Below are 17,837 nucleotides of genomic sequence, written 5' to 3' on the forward strand. Positions count from 1 at the left end.
TACTTTCTTTATAAAATTTTTTTTTATTTATTTAAGACATTACAGTTAAGTGACTTGCTTAAAGGCATACACAGCTAGACAATTATTAAGTGTCTGAGGCTGGATTTGAACTCAGGTCCTCCTGACTCCAGAGCAGGTGCTCTATCCACTGTGCCACCTAGCTACCCCTATATGTACTTTCAGATGAGGTCACTGTATTACTAGTTTTACTTAACTGTTTTACTTTGTTGCAAGGAACTTCTAATGAAATGGAATGTTTTTGTTCATGTAAAAACAAATACATTAATAGGACTAAATGTTTAAAAGTCTGTGAGACTTTTGCCTGTTTTAAACAGGGAAACAAAAAACAAAGATTTGGAGACATGAAATAGGACTTTAAAAAAAGAAATTACCATCAAGTATTTGAGGCTGAAAACATTCCTTAAAATTTGATTACTAAGTCCAAGAAGAAGGCAATAAAAACAAACTTCTGAAGATACTTCAAGAAAAAAATGCACAGGCATATAGATGTGCCTTCCATTGCCAAGACCAATGTCATAAGATAACACAATTAACCAAAGATGCAAGTGACAGCCGCATTTTTTATTTCACTTTCAACCAGCCTTACAATGAAATATTTCAAGTAACTTTGAAATGCCTTATGATTCTTTTAAAGAGTTTTTCCTAACAGCTGCACAGCAGTAAAATATATCATGTTAAGAATAACATCATTGATCACATGCCTTTGCCACCTTCTTAACCTCTTTATGGTTAGAAATGAGAACTTCCCTCCCTGCAAGAGAGAAACATTAGAATTGATAAGAACAGGGATGAAAACCATAAGCCTAGGATTTTAATGCTCTGAAATTTATTATGTGTTTATTGGTGGATTCCTTGCAACATTTCCATGCATGACTTACTTTGTTTATAAAAAAGGTAAATTAACTGCCTCCTAGATTGTAAGAATAAATAAAGTCCAATTGTCAACCTCCTGAGCCATTCAAAGAAGTGTGCTGCTGCAACACCTCTATTTTCTATTTTATTAAGTTAGGCTAAACCAGAAATCAATACATTTCTGGAACAAGTTCCAGAATGAGGGTATGTGGGAATAAGGATGCCAACATTGATATATGTATTACATCATAGGGAAGTTGCCATGATTTCTTCCCATGCAAATTCTTAAAAAGGAAACCAGGAATGAAAATAGAGTCTTGTTTCTTTTATGACTAGAGAAATCAGAGTAATCTTCACATCTCATGTTCCACTTAAGGGGGTAGTGGCACCATACTTTATAATTGCAATGTCTGCAAAATGAATATTAAATGCAGTTATGAAAGCTTTAGGGTAGAAAGGGGTTACCTCTTGTTTGTTTACATCACAAAGTTACTTAGCTACTCGTTCTGGTTCTGTATGTTTTTAAAACAGCTTGGATGGGAATTTTTCAAAACAGTATCATTAGGTTGAAGTTTTTAGTCAATGGGTAATTGGTACTCATGAGCTAGGTACTGGGAATCTAAGAACATTTGAGAGAATAGGCTTTTCTAGTTGCCTGTAAAAATGTTTCCCTTTGTCAAAGATATGAAAATACAGCTCTTAAGAGTGAGATGTATCTCAGTTTTTCATGAAGTCAATTCTCACATTCTTTCCTTTTCCCTACAATCAGGCTAAAGATTAGTTTTGATGTACAACTTCTTTGCTTTTAGAAGTATCTTCTATTTTCAGTGTTATTTATGAATGGACTCATGAAGAGCTTACTTGAGGAAGTTTTCAAGGTCATCTCGACTGCAAGAAGACCATGAGAGGTCACTGGGGTTTCTGCCTTTGACCCATTCTCCAGACATTATATGAGATCTCCCCGCACAGGACAAGTGGTCATCATCATGGCTCATTCCCATGCTATTCAAAGAGAAAGAAAGAGAAAGAGAGATATTGGCATGAAATTTAAAATTCAGATGACATTTAGTAATGAATTGTATAATTTTTTAAAGATTTTATTTATTTTGAGTTTTACAATTTTTCCCCCTAATCTTTCTTCCCTCCTCCTACCCCACACAGAAGGCAATTTTCCAGTCTTTACATTGTTTCCATGGTATATCCAAATTGAGTGTGATGAGAGAGAAATCATATCCTTAAGGAAGAAACAAAGTATAAGAGATAGAAAGATCAGACAATAAGATATCAGGGTTTTTTTCCCCTAAATTTAAGGTAGTAGTCCTTGTTCTTTGTTCCAACTCCACAGTTGTTTCTCTGGATACAGATGGTATTCTCCATTGCAGAGAGGCACAAATTGTCCCTGATTGTTGCACTGATGAATGAGCGAGTCCATCAAGGTTGATCATTGCCCCCCTGTTAGGGTGTACAGTGTTTTTCTGGTTCTGCTTATCTCAGTCAGCATCAGTTCATGCAAATCCCTCCAGGCTTCCCTGAATTCCCATCCCTCCTGGTTTCTAATAGAACAGTAGTGTTTCATGACATACATATACCACAGTTTGCTAAGACATTCCCCAATTGAAGGACATTTACTTAATTTCCAATTCTTTGCCAGTATAATCTTCTTTTAAAATTATTTTATGATGTGCAGATTTATAATATAACAAATCAACTTACCCCCCTCCCCACACACACACACAAATTGTTGGTCCATCAGCTTATGGAAGAATCAACATTGCTATTATATCCTTATTCCCAGGATGGTTATTGACTATGATAGACTCTTGCTTGTCACAAACTCCAAGCTATAGAGGGCTATTAGGATAAAGCTATACTCATGCTTATGTAATTTCTGTCTCAAAGCCAGTTGGTATGGAACTCTATTGGTAGAGATACTACCCTGAGAAAGAGGAGGTAGAAATGGAGAGAAATGATAGCTTTGGTTCTCATACCAGTCTCTTGTTTAGACTTATCTTGGGTGTTTCTGGCTTCCAGCTTTGACAAAAAGATAGAAAAGACCAATCCCACTTCAAGTTGCTGAAGAAAAGAACTGGAGAGATGTGAATGGAATGGGCAGTTTCCATCAAGTCCTTCTCAGTTTTCTACACTAGAAATCTTGAGGAATTTCTGCTTGGGTGAGATCTAGGATTCTCTCTCTCTCTTGGTTTAGCTAAGTTATCTCACTCCTAATGAGAGAATTTCTTCATACAATATTTTCTAGAATATGTTATCATATGTACACTTTCTCTGATTTCTGTTATGCTATGATTTGGATAAAATTCTTTGCTATTCTCTGTTTCTTCATTGTAGAACCTGGTATTAGGTAGGAAATGGATACAGAGTTCTCCCCCAAAGTTGACAAAGGGATAAAAAATTTAGATGGAACCTGATCACATCCCCCAAATGAGCAATATTTAAGGCAATGGAAAGATGTACATCTAATCTAGTATCCCCTTTCTCTGAAGAGAACAGAATGGTAGACTCTGGCCCCAATTTCTTGTTCCTCTCCTAGAAGGAATGAAAGTTTTCCTTGAAGATGGATTGGGAAACAAGAGGCTAGAGATGTCTATTTGCCTTTGAGACAAATAAGAAACTTCTCTGTGTCTGTAGGAAGCACTCTTCAATTCCATTCCTTTTTTATATTTAAGTCTCCCACATGAATATGTCAAAGAATCACAGTGCTAAAGTAGCATTCGGAAAGGTACAAATAATATAAGAAGAAATGGATCTATAATTTTAATATCCTAGTCTGAGTTTATTTAAGCCATTCACATGATTATTTCTCACTTCTGTTCCCTTCCTTATGTTTTGTTTATTTAACTTAGCAAGTAATTATCATTTGAGACTGATTGATGTAGACATTCAAACCAGAAAAATGAGGTCAATATCAAAGATTTTCCACTCCAAATTCAATGTCTATATATCTTCTGAAAGTGTTTTCCATTTCTTATATTTCTCTTCTATGATATCTTCTGAAGTAATTGATATTAACAAAATTTGTTAAAATTATTTAGATGCTTTAAATTTTATTAGGGGTTTGATACATCATCTTGAATTTGAGTAATGTTAAAATTTCCAAATAGGAATATCTATTGTGAATTTTAATTGGTTTTCCTGAAATGTGGTTAGTATGCAAAAGTTACAGAGATAAAAAAATCTATATAATGAAGTGGTCTACAACCTCAAAATAAATAATTTGTCATTTTTAGCATTTGTACTTATACAAATTAAACCATACTGTTACCTACTTGGGTTGATTGCCCATTTACATCACAATATACTTTGTAGATATTATGTTGATTATCTTACAATTCATAAATTCACTAATTTATCCATACTGAAAATATAACTTAGTTTTCCACTTCACACTTAAGTGGATGGACCCAGTCTTAGAAAATTCAATGTTTCCTGAGACCCTGAAATATAACATTTTAAATTGGAAAGAAGAAAACTCCATTAAAAGAGAAGGCAGGGGAGGGTGGGAGAAAAATATAACTGAGCATTTTATTCCAAACTAAAAGCTTTGCTTTGTTTTTCATCATCATCAATAATAAAGTAGAAATAAGAGCAATTTTGTGACTGTTCTCTAAAGGAAGTTTCCTGCTCAGACTTGTACTACTAACTTAGAATAATCTACAATAAAGGACACTTAAATTTCTTGATCAATGTAAAGCTTTTTACTGATGTTTGTCATTTAAAGCAAAAGAATTAAATTTAAGCTTTAAAAACTAAACATACCTAGTTCATATTATTTTATTTTAGAGGGAGGAAATTCAATACAGAATTTGCATGCTTGTTTAATGGAGAAATTTATATCAAGATACCTCAAATTATCTTCAGGTTTCCTATTAGTAACTCTATTCCTTCAAGCCAGACTTTATAAAATATTCTTCCTCATTACCCACAATTTCTTTTGGTTCTATAAACAACTCTCAACTCACATAAAAAATCCTTTCAAAATTTTATAGATTAGCAACTTTACTTGAGAAAAAAGTAAATAAGAAAGAAAATGATTTAGGCCATTTTATGGTCATATTCTTCTTTCCTCCTCTAAGTTTTAGGAAACATCTCTTACTTAGCCTGAGAAAGGGCTTGCATGATTTACCACGTGGTCAGGAGGGAAAGAAAGGCTAGTTTTTGGTTTAGAAACCATTAGCAAGGGTGAGATTAAGCACTGTGAGAATGTGGTTTGTACAAAAGCACACAGAAACATTAACAGTCTATTCTTTGGTGGTCAAATTTCTATTAAATTGAGGGTAGAATTCAGTGACTAATGAAGTTTCTTAATGTGACCATTCAGTATTACCAGTATATTCAAACCAAAGACCCAAAGATAATGACTCAAAGAAGGCAACTAACATTTATAAAGATAATTTTTATGTACCACAGTCCTTATGACTACATAGTCCTGAAAAGAGATTTAAAATTAAAAATGTTATGTTAGCTAAAATTTCACCTCAAAGGTCTTCTGGGAAGATTTCCCTTAGGAATGTTTCAGGCATTAAGAATCAGTGAAATGAGTGGAATTCTTAGGTTTCTTAAACTAACCTCTAACACATATCATGCTTGATCTAAATTAAAATGTTCAAACCTTAAATGCCTCATAAATTTGCAGTTGAGATGAACTCGCACTGGGCTAAAAATCTTGATATTTGAGGTTTATATAAATTACTATTTATACTATTTTTAGTTTAAATTAAAGATCATATGACTGAAAATTCCATATTATTTTAGGTCTATCTCCAGGGGCATCTATTATTTCTGGAAAGATAATATTTAACAAAAACTTATTAAAAACACAGTCACTTTTTATGGGAAAAAATTGCATCTTCGTTTGCAATAATCTTTAGCTATAATTTAGCATTTCATTCAATTTTTTTTTAAATTGAAGATTTTATTTATTTTGAGTTTTACAATTTTTTCCCTAATCTTACTTCCCTCTCCCCACCCCCCACAGAAGGCAATTTGTCAGTCTTTAAATTGTTTCCATGGTATACATTGATCCAAATTTGGTGTGATGAGAGAGAAATTATAGCCTTAATGAAGAAACATAAAGTATAAGAGATAGCAGGATCAGACAATAAGAGATATCAGTTTTTTCCCTAAATTTAAGGTAACAGTTTTTGTTCCTTGTTCCAACTCCACAGTTGTTTCTCTGGATACAGATGGTATTCTCCATTGCAGACAGCCCCAAATTGTCCCTGGTTGTTGCACTGATGGAATGAGTGAGTCCATCAAGATTTATTATTGATGTATATACTAATTATGTATATATACTAATATATATATAGTATATCTACTTGATATAATAACTATATAGTAATATAGAATATAGAATAGAATAGAACATAATATAATATAATATATAATATATATTAGTTTATACTAATATATACTATATCGACTTGATATACTAACTATACTAACATAATATCTACAAATATTTTCTGATCATTTTAAAGATATATATTTTATATGGTTCTTTAGAAATAGATACAAAAAGCATTTGAACCTCTTTGAAAGTTGTGGGATTACCTAAAATTGTGAATGAAGCATGAAAAAAAAGGATGGAGAATTGTGAACAAAGCATTAAAACATAATCTATAAGGGGGGGGCGGCTAGGTGGCGCAGTGGATAGAGCACCAGCCCTGGAGTCAGGAGTTCAAATCCTGAGTTCAAATCCGACCTCTGACATTTAATGATTACCAAGCTGGGTGGCCTTGGGCAATTCACTTAACCCCATTTCCTTGCAAAAACTAAAAAAAAAAAAGAAAACAAAAAAACCATAATCTATAGAGTAGACTACAATAACTTTAAAAACAAATATTTTTTAAAAAGGAGAAAACATTGAGCACTTGTCATTTTTTAGTGCTAAAACAAATATATTGTTCAAGCTTACATTATATATATATATATATATATATATATATATATGTAAGGATGGTGTTATTGATTGAATGATGATGATGATAATGATGTTTGTCCTTTTTCTTTTTTTTTAATTTTAGAAAGATTTTATTTATTTTGAATTTTACAATTTTTCCCTCAATCTTGCTTCCCTCCCCCCCACCCACAGAAGGCAGTTTGCTAGCCTTTACATCATTCCCATAGTATGGCTTGATCTAAGTTGAATGTGATGAGAGAGAAATAATATCCTTAAGGGAGAAACATACAGTATGAGATAGAGCAGAATTAGATAATAAGACAACATTTTCAAAAAAAAATGAAAGGTAATTGTCCTTGGTCTTTCTTCGAACTCCACAAATCTTTCTCAGGATACAGATGGCATTCTCTATCACAGACACCCCAAAATTATGCCTGCTTGCTGCCCTGTTGGTATGAGCAACTCCATTAAGGTTGATCATCACTCCCATGTTGCTATTAGGGTATACAGTGTTTTTCTGGTTCTGCTTATCTCACTCAGCACCAGTTCATGAAAATCCCTCCAGGCTTCCCTGAATTCCCATCCCTCCTGGTTTCTAATAGAACAATACTCTTCCATCACATACACATACCACAGTTCGGGTGAATTGGATTTAAGTTAGGGTATATGGTGCTAAATCATCAGACTCACTTTCTCCCCCAGAACCATCTGAGTCCAGTGGCCAAAAATGAATCAGGATGACTGGATGCATGGCAATCCAGGTTAAGTAACTTGCCCAAGATCACACAGCTGGTAAATAATTAATGTGTGAGACCAAATTTGAACACAGGTCCTTTGACTCCACGGCTTCTGTGTGTGTGTGTGTGTGTGTGTGTGTGTGTGTGTTGTGTGTGTGTGTTGTGTGTGTCTATAGCAGGACTGTATCACTGAGTTCCAATTGACTTTTCTATTTTTTTCTTTATTCTTTTTTTTTTTTTTTGGTAAGGCAAATAGGGTTAAGTGGCTTGCCCAAGACCACACAGCTAGGTAATCATTAAGTGTCTGAGGTCGGATTTGAACTCAGGTACCCCTGACTCCAGGGCTGGTACTCTATCCACTGCACCACCTAGCCTCCCCTTTTCTGTTTTTTTCTAAAACTAAAATCTATCTACAAGAAGTAAAGATCTGTCATATTTGAAGAAAGTCATAAGAATAGCATTTTAGGTTCCCTGAAGATAATTCCAAAATCACAGTTTTTAAAAATATTTTGATCTTGGCACATACTATTTTGACCTATAGCCTTCTGAGATGATTTTAGTGGATATGTTAAAATGATGAGAATTATTTTATATTTCCATTTCCTGAGGACAGTATGATTAATTTCAATCACTTCCTCCAAACATAATTTCTTTGAAACATTTTTATTTTCACATCACCTTCATTTCTAATACATATGCTCCTTTCCCCACTATCTAGAGAACTATCCCTTGCTACTAAAAATAAAAAAATTAAAAAGCAGTTCAGAAAAAAGAATATATCACCACCATTAGAAGGTAAGTTTCCCAAGATAGATTAGGGAAAAGAACCTATATATTCTAAAATATTTACAGCAGCTCTCTTTGTGGTGGCAAAGAATTGGAAACTGCACGGATGCCTGTCATTTGGGGAATGGCTAAACAAATTGTGGTCTATAACTCTGATGAGATATTACTGTATTATAAGAAATGATGAGATCAGTGATATTAGAGAAACAAGGAATAGACTTGTATGAAATGACGAAAAGCAAAATAAGCAGTCAAGAGAATGTTGTATAATAGCAATAGCAACTTTTTTTTAAGAACAACTTTATCATTTTGACTAACTACAAAAGATATATAAAGGATATATCTATCCTCTGCAGAGGAAAAACTGATAAATAGAAATATGTGTAGAATAGTTTTTTACACATGCATACACATTTATGCATCTACATATGTGTTGACACATATATACATAGGTGTATGCATATGTGTCTAATAGGAGCCATCTCCAGGGTGGAGAGGTTGGGAGAGAAGAAAAAAAGAAAAAAAGAAAGTTACATGATAACTTTATTATATTTAAAAGGAATAGGAAGTTATTCAAAATAGATTTTGCAACTTCATGTACAATCATCTTTTTCTCTATTCTACTATGTTTTATATCTTATGTTCAGAATAAAAAAGAAAAAGAAAAAAAGAACATAAGTTCCTGGAGGGCAGAAATCATGTGTTTAATTTCTTTTGTGTTAACTTTTTCTTTCCTCTATTGTGTAATATAATATTTAATAAATATTTTTGACTGATATCTGCCAATTATGACAGTATCTGCAATGCTCTTTACCTTGGCAAAGAAGGGAGGGAGATACCCACCATATTATTTTTAAGCCACCTCTTACCAATAGGCAGAGACCCAGGGCAGTTGAGTTTCAGCAATGCTATCTTCCCTGCTTTTAGTGAGTAAAAGAAAAGGCTACACATATTTTATTTCTTTAGGTATGAATAATGGAAATTATAGGGGAGAAAGGAGCAAATTTGAAAGGGATCATATACACCAACTTATAACACCCGAACAGAAATTTGTCCTTGCTCCTATCTGTTATTAAAATGACTGAAACAAATTAGAAAATATCACACTGTAGTAATAAAGCATGGATAAACAAATAAGCTTGTTCTCTTCTAAGAAGGGCCTTATGAATTAACAAAAAACTTAAAAAAATTTCCTACAATGTCTTAGATTAAATGCCTAAATATAAAAATTAAATAGTCATAGAACTGATCAGAGTTTGAGGATTTAGTAAAACTTCTATGTGAATTAATTCACAACAATCAGGCCCAACACAATTCTAGGCATTATAAGGGTCACAATAGACTATTAATCATATCCCTGTCCTCAAAAAATTTATAATCTAGTTAGGAAAAGGATTTACAATCAAGATACAATTAAAGAACAAAAAAAAGCCCCTACATATTTATGTACACAAAATTTTCAGCAAAAGAAAAGTTCAACAGGTTATTTTATGTTGATGGATGACCTGAATTTAATTTTCCAATTTTCATTTTATGTGGTGTTTACTAATATAGTATGTTATGTTTTATAATTACATATTATGAAATATAGTATGTTATGAAATATAGTATGTTATGTTTTATAACTACATATTATGAAAAGTCTTCAATAATGAAGGCAAATACAGACACAATACACTTCTGAACTGGGACAGGATGAAAGGAGAGAAAGAGAGAGAATGGAATAGATGACAGTGTGGGGGAATAGAGTGGAGGGAAATACAGCTAGTGACAGCAACTGTGGGAAAAATATTGAAGCAACTTATCTGATGGCTATGATGGGGAAGGCAACTCATCCCAGAGACAGAGTCATTGGAGTCTTAACATAGACTGACTCTCATTATTCTTGAGATTTATTATCTTTTTTGGGGGTTGAGGGGGTTTATGACTACTCTCACAACAAGATTATTGTCATAAAATAAACAAAAATATGGAATGCCAATTTTAAGTCAAATTAAGAGAAAAATAAAACGTTTTAAAATATTTCAACTTTGTAGTTAATAAAAAAGTTATTAAAAGGGGGGAGTTCTTCTGATAATTTCAATTCTTTTTAATTGAAGATAAACTATTTGAAATGTAAAGGGAAGATTATCCAAACAAAAGACATCAGGTCCCTACTGACAGCTAGTTATCAAACACTTATGTCTTTAAAAATACAGCATCTAAAGGAGACATTAAAAATCAAGACATGATCATACAAGACTCACTCAATAGCTGAAGTCCCTGCTGTACCAGACTGAGATATGGTTCTTGTTTTTTTCTCTCTTCCCTCCTATCCAACATCCCAATTCCTGGGTTTGGATAGAAACATATTTGGCGCTCCTCACCTTAATAGTCACACTGCTATAATTATATAGTCACAATACTATAATTCACCCCTTCTAAATCACTTTTTCCTATTGAGAATGTACTCTATACTTCCTGAACTGCTCTTCATATATAGAGAGGATAATTTCTATCTCCATATCTTTTAACACTAGCATTCTAAATACTGTGGAGAATAATGAATAATTGTTGGCAGTCTTTTGCCCTGAATCCTCTTTGCCAGAATCTCATACTCTGATGTGAATAATTTAATTCATATTCTGTTCCCTCAAAAACATACCATGTATTCAATTGATTATCCATGAGTAGTAATGATATTAATGCCATTAGAATGATAGCAATAATAACGAGAGAATACAAAAATTGTATGGCCATAACTAGGTTTTCATAATCTGATGCCTTTTAGTTTAAAAGAAAAACCACTAATATATGTAAAACAAAAAACCCTAAAAAGTTTTTTTCTGCTTAGAAATATCAAGATGCCTCAAAGGAATCATGGCTATTTGTGGCTATTGTTTAATACCAAGTTTATGTCATCCTTTGATGAGGAAGAAACTAGATGTTTATAAGGTTATCTAATCATCAAATAGCCAAGAAATCAACAACAGAGTGAGAACACACTAATGCCTATGGTAAATAGCCACATGGAAAGAGATGGGTTTATTCAGCTGCATGGCAGATTGAGCCCCTTTATTTTATGTTTTTCATTTCAGAAGAATGAAGTCTCTTGCCACGAAAACTAGAGGACAACATGTACAGATCACGAAAAGCAAGGGATTTTGGAGCCTAGAGCCAAAGGGGTGGCAGGAAATTCTGGGCAAGCTTCCCTCCCGTGCTATTATGCCAACACGCCTTAGTCAAATCCTGAATAGGTTACTTTGCTTTCTTGATATTGCTTATATCAATCTGTAGATCTGTCGCCACACCTCACCCATCATTTGTGACTCACAGATTAGTTTTCCTTTATTGAAAGACAACACACTAATGGAGAACAAAATGTTCTGGTCAATGAAGAGATAATGATATGCTAATATTTCTTGAACAACATATTCTGTGTGTCAGTTAGGCAGTAAGGAAACATGGTGGATAGACAGCTAGATTTGGAACCAAGGAAGACCTACATTCATACCTGAACTCAAATTCTTACTAGTTTTGTGCACTTGAGCAAGTCATTTAACGCTGTTTGTCTCAGTTTCTTTAAGTAAAATGAACTGGAAAGGAAATGACAAACCATTCTAGTATCTTTGTCAAGAAAACCCCAAAGAAAAATTCATGAAGAGTCAAACACAACTGAAACAATTGTCAACAGCATATGTAAGGCACCATGCTAAGTACTAAGGATACAAAGAAAAGATAACTTGTTCTTACTGTCAAGGAATTCAAAATCTAAAGGGGAAGTTAACATAGAAATAACTATGAACAGACAAGAGATCTAAATATATGATAAACTAGAAGCAATTTCAGAGGTTAGTCACTAGTAGGAGGAGTATAGAGCCTGAAGGGAAATATGACTACACCATTTTCCCAGATTTGATGTTTAGTCCAACTCTTTGTGAAACTATTTGGGGCTTCTTAGCAGAGACATGGGAGTGGTTTTTTCAGGAAATGAGACAAACAAGGTAAAGTAGCTTGCCCAGGATCACATAGCTAATAAGTATCTTAGACTAGATTTGAATATAGGAAGATGAATTTTCCTGACTTCAGATCCTGCACTCCATGTATTTGTATAACCTAGATACTCCATTGGCTGAAAAGTCTGGAAAGCATAAAATTAATCAAACATTTATGAAGTTCTTATGATGTGCAAGGAAAGCATTGTACACATTTTCTTTATGTCTGGGGATATAAAGAAAATGCAAAAACAATCCAGAAGGGAAAGTGAGAAAGCAGAGATATTTTCTCCCTCTATAAGTTGAGAATATATGATATTATTTATATAGAAACATATATATAAGCATGCATAAACCTCTCTCTCTCTCTCTCTCTCTCTCTCTCTCTCTCTCTCTCTCTCTCTCTCTCTCTGCTAGCTATGTCAGAAACAAAGGCAGAAAGAGATTCCTTGGTTCTTTTAACTATCATTGGGCACAGAAAAGGGGTCACTTGGCAGTTCTTACCTATTGACCATTTCTATCAGGTTGGAGAGGAGTTCATGAGGGAGAATGGGCTCTAGTTGTATATCAAACAAGCAATAAATTCAAGAAATGTAGTTGGGTGGTTCTGAGCAGAGTGGTGAATCAGTTCAAGTCTTTGATCCAGCATGCAATTCTGCCATGTAGTAATTATGGTAGGAGTCCCAAGCCAAAGGGAAGCCAAGTAGTGCAGGAGTTCTGAACCTGTAGAACATCTTGGGGCTTAGAATTCAATAGTAGTCTACTGAAACATATCCCTGCATAAGTCAAGAGACCCAAATCTAGGTCAAGAGCTTGCAGAGCTCAGATCAGGAGGGAAGTGAATAGCCTCTCCACAAATCATACCATTTTGGGAGCACTGAAAATTTTCAGACTGCCAGACTGATCTATGAAAGCAAGAAGGACATAAAAGGATATATTCTTAGGTATTCCTTATAAAAGTCCAAAGCAAATATAAATATAAAGTAAAAAAGTAGGCTGGAAGAATGATTTTAAAAAATCTAGAAGCTGACCCTAGAGAGCTACTATGATGACAAGGAAGCTCAAGACACAAGGATAAAAGAATAGAATTACTTGAAAACAACTATAAGCAAAACTAAAAAGAAAAATGCAGATTATATATATGCTTAACAAGAATTGCTAGAAGAGTTAAAGAAAAAAGATTTTTTTAAAAGGCAAAAAAAGGATTTAATAACAAAATGAGAACTTTAAAGAAAAGATATAAAATTAATAGCAAGGCCTCATGCCCTCAGTCCAAGAAGCTTGGGAAAGGGTCTCTTCTATGCCAGGAGCAGGCCCAACTTTAGCTTAAAGTTAAAAGTCATGTAATAGGGCAGAAAAATGAGCAAGGAATTAAAAAAACCAACTACAGAAAGTTACTATGTGACCGAAAAAATCAAAACTTATAAACTAAGAGGAGGTCAGTAACATCAAGATTACCTAATTTACAAAGCTTCAAAGAAAACATTATATTGGTCTCAGGCTCCAAAAGAACTCCTACAAGAGCTCAAAAAAGATTTTAAAAATCAAATGAGAGAGGGAGAGGAAAAATTGCCAAAGGAGAGTACTGTAAGAGAATCATGAAAAAAGAATGGCTTGTAAAAGAAGAACAAAAAAAAATGGAAAAGTAGGTACAAAAATTCATTTAAAAAAAAAAACCCAACTCTTTAAGAAGTAGAATTGACCAGAAGGAAAAGGAGGTTTAAAAACTCACTGAAAAAAATAATTCCTTAAAAATTAGAATAAAAAAATGGAAACTAATGACTTCAGGAGACATCAAGAAACAATAAATAATAAAGAAAAGAAATAAAATTAGGAGGCGTAGGGAAAGGCGTCTTGTAGAAGATTGGATTTTAATTGTTAGAGGAAGCCAAGGAAGCCCATATATATGGATGAAGAAGGAGAGCAATCTAGGCATGGAGGAAAGAGAGAGAAAATGTCTGACTGGTCTGAGAGAAAATGAAGAAAGAAAACATGAGTGAGAAATCACAAAGCCCTACACAAAGTTAAACTGTTTACATTCTTAGATAAGAGATGAGTTTGTCATCAACAGAGATCATAAAGGGATTCTAATTAGACAGAGGCCTGAGGGTGATTTTATTATATTTGACATATCTCATAAGAATGAAAGAATGAGGAAGAAGAATGGACAGAAAGAGGAGAGAAGGGAGAGGAAGAATATGAAAAAAATTATCTGACATACAGAATATGAACAGAGAATAATTTATATAATGTAAAAGGAAGAGGAGGTAAACAGGTGATACTTTAATGTTATTAAAGGAAGAAAGGAACAATTGTACTCATACAGTGGGCCATAGAAATTCATTTTATCTAGTAGCCATATTGGAGAAAAAAAAGGAAAAGGGAAAAAATAGGGAATAAGAGAGGGTAGATTAAGGGAGGCAGAATTCAAAAGCAAAACATATTCTTTGAAGATGGAATGGGAAAAGAAAGAAAAAGTGTAAGAGAATAGGATGAAAGAAAAAAGTTTGCAACAAGAAGTATGTGAATTGGATAAATTTTCACCTATAAAAACGAAGAGAATAGTTTAATGGATCAGAAACAAGAATCCAACAATATGTTGCTACAAGAAATTCACTACAAGCTGAAATATACACACAAAATAAAAATAAGATGTTAGAGCAAAATCTAATATACTTCAGCTGAAGTGAAAAGGAGAAGCAGCAATCATGTTCTCAGACAATACAAGAGCAAATATATACCTAAATAAAAGAGAGACAGAGAAACTATATTTTGCTAAAAGGTACCATAGATAACTAATTAATATAATATCACATGTATAAAACAAGGGGCTTAACTTCTAATTTTAAAAGGAAATGTTAATTGAACTACAGAAGTAAATAGTAATAATGTCATACTGGAAGATCTCAATCTATTCCTTTCTTAAACCCAGATAAATCTAACCATATGATAAAAATGAAAGATGTCAGAGATAAATAGAATTATAGAAAAGTTCGACTGATAGAACTCAGGAGATTACTTAATGGAAATTAAATTGCTGTACATGTTACCTTCACAAAAATTGGCTATGTTTTAGAATACAAAACTTCACAAATAAATATTTGAAGGCAAAGCATTAAATGCATCCTTTCTTAAACAAATACAATAAAATTAGTCAGTAATGGGCCTTTAAAGAATAAATTTGGAAAAGTGTAAATCAATTAACTTAATATTAAAGAAAGATTTGTTCAAAGAACAAATTATAGAAAGAAATAATTTCATTAAAGATGACAACAAAGAAACAACATACCAAAATTTGTCATATGCATTCAGTTGTATTTGATAATTTCTAGCTCTAAATAATTATTAATAAAAGAAAGAGCAGATTAATGAATTGAACACACAACTAAAAAATCTTCTAAAATAAAGTAATCCTACCAACTAAATGCCAAAACAAAAATTCTGAAAATCAAAGGAGAGATTAACAAAACTGAAAATAAAAAGTCACCAAATTAATCAAACTAGGATTCTTCTAAGAAAAAAAGATAAACCATTAATTAATTTGATTAGAAGATGAAAGCCAATTTACCAATATCAAAAATGAAAGGGGTGAATTCACAACCAATGAAGAAGCAATAAAAGACATTATTAGAAAACCATAGACCAATTTTTCCTAATGAATAAAGATGCCAAATATGTAAATAAAATAACAGCAAGAAGATTAAAGCAATATATTACAAGGATTGGGGTGGCTAGGTAGTGCAGTGGATAGAGCACTGGCCCTGGAGTCAGGAGTACCTGAGTTCAAATCCGGCCTCAGACACTTAATAATTACCTAGCTGTGTGGCCTTGGGCAATCTACTTAACCTCATTTGCCTTGCAAAAACTTTATGTATGTTTGTGTGTGTGTGTGTGTGTGTGTGTGTGTGTGTGTGTGTGTGTGTGTAATAAGGATTACATACAGGCAGGATTTATACCAGGAATGCAGGTTGAATCAATATTAGGAAAAGTATCAGTATAGTTGAACATTTCAACAACAAACTCAATAGAAATCATATGATTATTTTTTTATGTTAATCTTTTAAACAAATTTATTATTTTTCCAACTATATGCAAAGATAATTTTCAACATTTATTTTTTATTAACATTTTATTTGTTTTCCAAATACATACAATAGTAGTATCTATCTATCATTTTTGTAAGGTTTTAAATTTTACTTTTTCCCCCATCCTTCCTTCCCTCCCCCCCATAGAAGGCTTTCTGATAGTCTTTACATTATTTTCATGCTATACATTGGTCAAAATTGAATGTGTTATAAGAGTAAACATAAGAGTAAACATAAACCTCCCTCCCCCCACCCCAAGAAAATGAGAAACCTCAAGAATAGAGAGAAAAAAATTTACCTCAGTCTGTGTTCAGATACCAATGGCTTTGTCTCTGGGGTAAGTTGCTTTCTTTATTGTAAGTCCACCAGAGAAGTTGTTTCAATATTTTTCTGACAGTTGCTATTATTAGCTGTACCTACACTCTATTCCTCCCCACTCTCATTTATTCTATTCTCTCTCTCTCCTTTCATCCTGGCCCTGTCCAAAATTGTGTTGTATCTAAGTACCCTCTTCCTCAATCTTCCCTCTCTTCTATCACTTATCCTCCCCCTTCCCTCCCCCCATTCTCCCTTATCCCATAACTTTCTTCTCATTTTTCTCTGTATTTCCTCACCCTATTAAGTATGCATGTTATTTCTTCTCTGAGCCATTTCTGATGAGAATGAAGGCTTATTCATTCCCCCTTGCCTTCCCCCTTTCCACTCCATTAAATAACTTTTTTCTTGACTCTTATGTGAAATTTCTTAGCTTCTTCATCTACCTTCCCTGCCTCCCAGTACTTTCCTTTATTACCCATTGACTCCATCTTTGTACTACATTATATACCATTATATTCTGCTCCTTCCTATGTCCTGTTTATATATGCTCTTTCTAACAGCTCTTATAAATGAGAAAGGTCATATGAGTTATCAGTATCTTCTTCCCATGCAGGAATACAAACAGTTCAATACCATTAAGTTCCTCATAGTTAGTCTTTCTCTTCCACCTCCTCTATTGTTCACCAGAGTCCTATACTTGGAGATCAAAATTTCTGTTCAGCTCTGGTTATTTTGATAGGAAAGCTTGAAAGTCCCCTGTTTCATTGAAAGTCCATCTTTTCCCCTGAAAGAGGATGTTCAGTTTTGCTGGGTAATTGATTCGCGGTTGTAAATCAAGATCTTTTGCCTTCTGGAATATCATATTCCAATCCCTACAAGCCCTTAAAGTAGCTGCTGCCAGATCCTGTGTAATCCTGACTATTGAGCCTCAGTAGTTGAATTGCTTGTTTCTGGCAGATTTTAGAATTTTCTCTTTGATTTGGGAGATTTGGAATTTGGCTATAATATTCCTGGAAGTTTATCTTTTGGGATCTCTTTCAGGAGGTGACCAGTGAATTCTCTCGCTTTCTATTTTACCCTCTGCTTCTAGGATCTCAGGGCAATTTTGCTGTATTATTTCTTGAAAAATGAAGTCTAGGCTCTT

General features: G+C 33.4%; 1 protein-coding gene across 2 annotated transcripts in view; it reads right to left on the bottom strand.

The window, feature by feature from the left end:
* Positions 1-17,837, bottom strand: part of ADAMTS17 (ADAM metallopeptidase with thrombospondin type 1 motif 17) — a 511,869-nt gene that overhangs the window by 219,096 nt on the left and 274,936 nt on the right. For both annotated transcript variants that reach the window (XM_074234214.1, XM_074234213.1), the window contains exon 9: positions 1,735-1,875. In XM_074234214.1, coding sequence (XP_074090315.1) covers positions 1,735-1,875 — 141 coding nt within the window. The remainder of the gene's footprint in view (positions 1-1,734; positions 1,876-17,837) is intronic.

The sequence above is a fragment of the Macrotis lagotis genome, chromosome 4 (genome assembly GCF_037893015.1).
Source record: "Macrotis lagotis isolate mMagLag1 chromosome 4, bilby.v1.9.chrom.fasta, whole genome shotgun sequence".
In the NCBI taxonomy this organism is placed as follows: domain Eukaryota; kingdom Metazoa; phylum Chordata; class Mammalia; order Peramelemorphia; family Peramelidae; genus Macrotis; species Macrotis lagotis.